The sequence below is a fragment of the Pungitius pungitius genome, unplaced genomic scaffold (genome assembly GCF_949316345.1).
Source record: "Pungitius pungitius unplaced genomic scaffold, fPunPun2.1 scaffold_104, whole genome shotgun sequence".
NCBI classification, from domain to species: Eukaryota; Metazoa; Chordata; class Actinopteri; order Perciformes; family Gasterosteidae; genus Pungitius; species Pungitius pungitius.
Window position 1 is genome coordinate 13,455 of NW_026909832.1, and position 4,256 is coordinate 17,710.

Genomic DNA, 4,256 nt, shown 5'->3' on the forward strand with positions numbered 1-4,256 from the left:
GGGGGCGTTGGTCCGCGGTGGTGTAAGCAATCGGCCGAGATGCGACGCATGCATTCGCATCACGGTTTTCATTAGCTCTCATTCAGCCCGAGGCGTTTCACACCGCGTTTCCTCCACTCATCTGCTTCCCTCAGATCCGCACACAGTGCGAAACGAGGTGGGAGGGGTTGGGAGGAGGAGAGGGGGGGGGGGGGGGGGGTGTAACGCAGAGTAAGCCGAAGTGGGAACGGGAGCTCAGAGGCCTCTGTGGCAGACTGGAACTCGGATACAGAGTTGAAAGAGATGTTACTTTTCATTTCGGGGCAAACGTTATTGATTGATGCAGACATTTGAGTGCCTTTAGCGATGTTGAATGTTTTCCCTCACATGACTGGGGTAAATCAGATTACATTTTCCTCAGGGTTATTTTATCCATTAATAGCTGGCACTTCACTTTGAACATTGCCCACAGGCATAGATTATGTTCAAATAAAGGCAGACACTGGAAGAGGGATTCAGGGCGTTTCATGAAGCCAGATTAGCGCTTTAGAGAAAAATAAAGTTGGGTTTAACCTTGCGCTCTTAATGGTTGCACACTTTGAAACTGAATTAAGTGATTTTTTTTTTTCTTTTTTTTTTTGAATGGTGGAGGACAGAGAGAGGACAGCAGACTCCCAACCCCAGTTTTGGGCCCATGATGCTAACCTTTGATTTTGCACTTGAGCACTCAGCACTAATAATTACATTCAGGCCACACACTTGAGTCCCACTGTTCTTAATAAAGATAAACAGCAGCCACTTCATCTCACGCCACCCGCCGCCTTCTCCAAAAGGCACGTTCGGAATACACAAGACTCCCGTATCCCGATGGTCGGAAATATATTCTGTCCACGGCGCGCGGCGGAGTCGATTTTCCGTCTCGTTCCACGAGGTGTGACTCAAGCTCTTTCTCGGGCGGACAAAGATAGAAGAAGAGAAGTGGGAGTTCTCGCTCGTCTTTTAAGGGCGGAAAATACGACCGCGGCATGCACTCGTGAATATGAAATATTAGGAAGACAGGTGATTTTTATTTTTTTATTTTTAAGATTTCTTCTCGCCACCTTCTGTCTGATTGGCCGTGCTTGTTTCAGGGCACGATGGGCGCGGTGGGCTGGACGTTGCTCCTACTCTCCCAGGTGATGGTGCCCGCGGCGTCCCAGAAGCCCCCGGGCCTCAGCGTGGGCGTGGTCATGGGCCAGACGCGCCACATTTCCGACCAGGACCTGCGGCCCGCCCGGCGCCCCGACGACGCCCTCGACGTCTCCGTGGTGATTCTGCGGATCAACCAGACGGACCCCAAGTCGGTGATCACGCAGGTGAGAGGAGGCACCCCTTGTTGACCCCCCCCCCCACCCCCCCCCCCCCCCGCCACGTTGACCCCGGAGTTTGTTTCCCTGCGTTCCAAAGGTGTGCGAGCTCCTGACGCGCACTCGCCTCCACGGCCTGGTGTTTGCCGACGGCACCGATCAGGAGGCCATTTCCCAGATCCTCGACTTCCTCTCCGTTCAGACACAGCTTCCAGTCCTGGGAGTCTACGGAGGCTCCTCTATGATTATGGCCGACAAGGTGAGTGACATCTGGGGGGGGGGGGGGGGGGAGATTAGGGGGGGCTGCAATCCCTTTACTCAGCACCCTAAATGTTCATAAGGATTTTCAACCTACAGCTTTTCCCTGTTGCACGTTAGCAATTAGCTCCGGCACTTATTTCCCGTTGACAGGCTTGGTATTTGAAAAGTCACATGACCCGGAATGGGGGCTTTAATTCGACATAATCGCCAAGGCCTGCAGCATGAAAAGTGCAAAACTCAACATGAAACACTCCATAAATCACACAAAGGATATATTGTGTATGTTTTATGAAGATGGCGGGAATATGAATGCAATGATGATGTGATGAAACAGCTCCTTCCAATGGATGTCAAATGGCTATTTGGAGGTTCTTACGTCACGAGGAGGGTGCAGTCAGCATGTTGTAGATTAGAAAATTACACACCAGAAGGTTTTGGATGCCTATTTGCGCTATCACTACTCCTCCATTGGGTTATTTTCTGTTTAATTATAGAGTAGAAACACAGCCAGAGCACTGGATTGATGGCTGCTATCACTCTGTTTTGTGTAAATGAGCCTCAACTAAAGGTTACATCTCAAAGTGCAGTATCCATACGATCAGTGGAAGTCTTCGCATACAACCTGCAGCATTCTACGGTGCATCTTTTTCATTTCCAGCAATGCCTGAATATGTAATAATGCTTTTTCCCTAAACCCGGGTGTATGCAAAGCGCCCCCCCCCCGAAAACAACCCTGAGCCGTGTGTAGCCTAATGCTCCGAGGGATGCCCGCAAAATAGACTTCCAGCTTTGAAAGAAGAGGCGATGATTTCCACTTAGATCGAAATTGTTGTTTTATTTTGGTGTGACGCTCAGTGCAGAGTCTGGGATGCGCATCTCTCTCTCTCTCTCTCTCTCTCTCTCTCTCTCAGTTGGGCTCTAACTCTGGAAGTGACTCTCTCGTAGACTCTCGCTGACTGACAGGCAGACGGAAGGAGCTTTGATAAAAACACAACTGGTTCTTTGGCTTTCACGTCTCTCAGGGCACGGCAGCCGAAAACACAGGAACCAATAACTGCAGCAACACGGCAGCCTTTTGGAGCAGCATTACTGGATGGCGGTGTGTGTGTGTGTGTTTGTGTGTGATTAAAGACCAGAAGAGAAGGGGGAGTAAATAGTTGGCTTGGGAGCGATTGTTGCAACGTGAAGGTCGCTGGCTTAAACCCCCCCCCCCCCACCACCGGTCACATAATGACTGGGCCAAATAAATAAATTGTGTTTTTCTCCCCCGTCTTCCACCGCGACCGTTTAACGAGGCACTTAACCCCCGACTGCTCTAATTGAACCGCTCGATGCCCTCTCGGCGGCTCGCAAACCAGCCAACACCACCCCCCCCCCCCCCCCCATGCCCCCGCGCCCCCGTGCCACCACGCCACCCCCCCCCCCCGATCCTGAGGCATGTCCTGTAGATAAAAACCACTCTTCCTGCCTGGTTGGAATTAAGGGCAACAGCAGCCCCCCCTGTGAGGCCCGATGAGTCAGCAGATCAGTGGAAGGGCACAGCCGCCATGTGGTGCGTGTGGTCGTTCATATTCATGTGATTGATATGTGGGGGGGGGAGGGGGGGGGGGGAAGAGTGAGAGGATATTGACTTTTTTTTCCCTCCTCTATATCGCCCCGGATCCGGGCAACGATTGGTTTCGTCATCTGTCGATTTCTTTCTGGATTGATCAATGAACTTTAGTCTGCAGGTTGCTACAAAGTGGAGATGACACGTTGGAATAATCTTCAGGAATTAGACCGCAGCCTTATAGACCTTCAATGGAGAGGAAGTGGACTTTAACTCTCTCAATAATCGAAATGGTTGAAAAGGAAGATGAACCCGGAGAATAAATGACCGAAGGGATTCATTGATCACTAAATCTGTGGCTGCCGATCGCCCGATTGATTGATCGATGACTCTCCGAGCTGCCCCCACCTTAACATGACGGGGGGGGAGGGGGGGGGGGGGGCACATGACATCACCTCCCTGCTGGTTATTAGCTCCTCTCCGTGGTTTCAGAAGCCGGTCCAAAGATAGAATGCACAAATTTATGTGAAAGAAATGTGTCTTTTTTTTCTGTGCTGCCTGGCTGTGCGTCTTTGCCCACCTGCTGTCAGTGGTGGAGGGTCCACAGACACACACACACACACGCACACACACACACACACACACACACGCGTGTGTGTTCAGATAATGTCGCAATCAAGTCGATATGGGAGGGGGAAGATGAGCTGCTCGTCGCCCCGTTACCGTGGTTATCCCGGCTCCGTGCTGTAGCAGTCTACACACACAGGGTTTTAGATGGAGAGCAAAAAAAACACACACACAAAAAAAAAAAAAACAGTAAGAAAGAAGAGTGCCAAGAAGATACAGAAAAAGAACTTCAGCAGGCAGGCAAGTGCTCTATAATAATGGATGTACGTGGAGGTGGGCAGTGAGAAATACTTGGTGTTACAGCAGCATAAAACTGCCAAGAGCCAAACTTAACTGTCATGATTGGTCACATTTCATGTAAAGGCTTTCTCCCCTTGTCATTTTTATCAATAGCTGACTGCAGGAGCGTCACACCATGAACCACAGCAGTCCTCCCCGGAATAAATACGAAAAGCTCCTCTGCTTTTATAAAAGGACACATTTTAGTTGTCAAG

General features: G+C 50.5%; 1 protein-coding gene across 1 annotated transcript; it reads left to right on the forward strand.

The window, feature by feature from the left end:
- Positions 1-218: 218 nt before the first annotated feature.
- On the forward strand, positions 219-1,584 carry LOC134112185 (glutamate receptor ionotropic, NMDA 2A-like; the record flags this gene model as incomplete). Its single annotated transcript, XM_062560402.1, has 2 exons — positions 219-1,334; positions 1,426-1,584. Coding segments are annotated over exons 1-2 (378 nt in total), but the record flags the coding sequence as incomplete, so codon positions are not given.
- Positions 1,585-4,256: the final 2,672 nt, after the last annotated feature.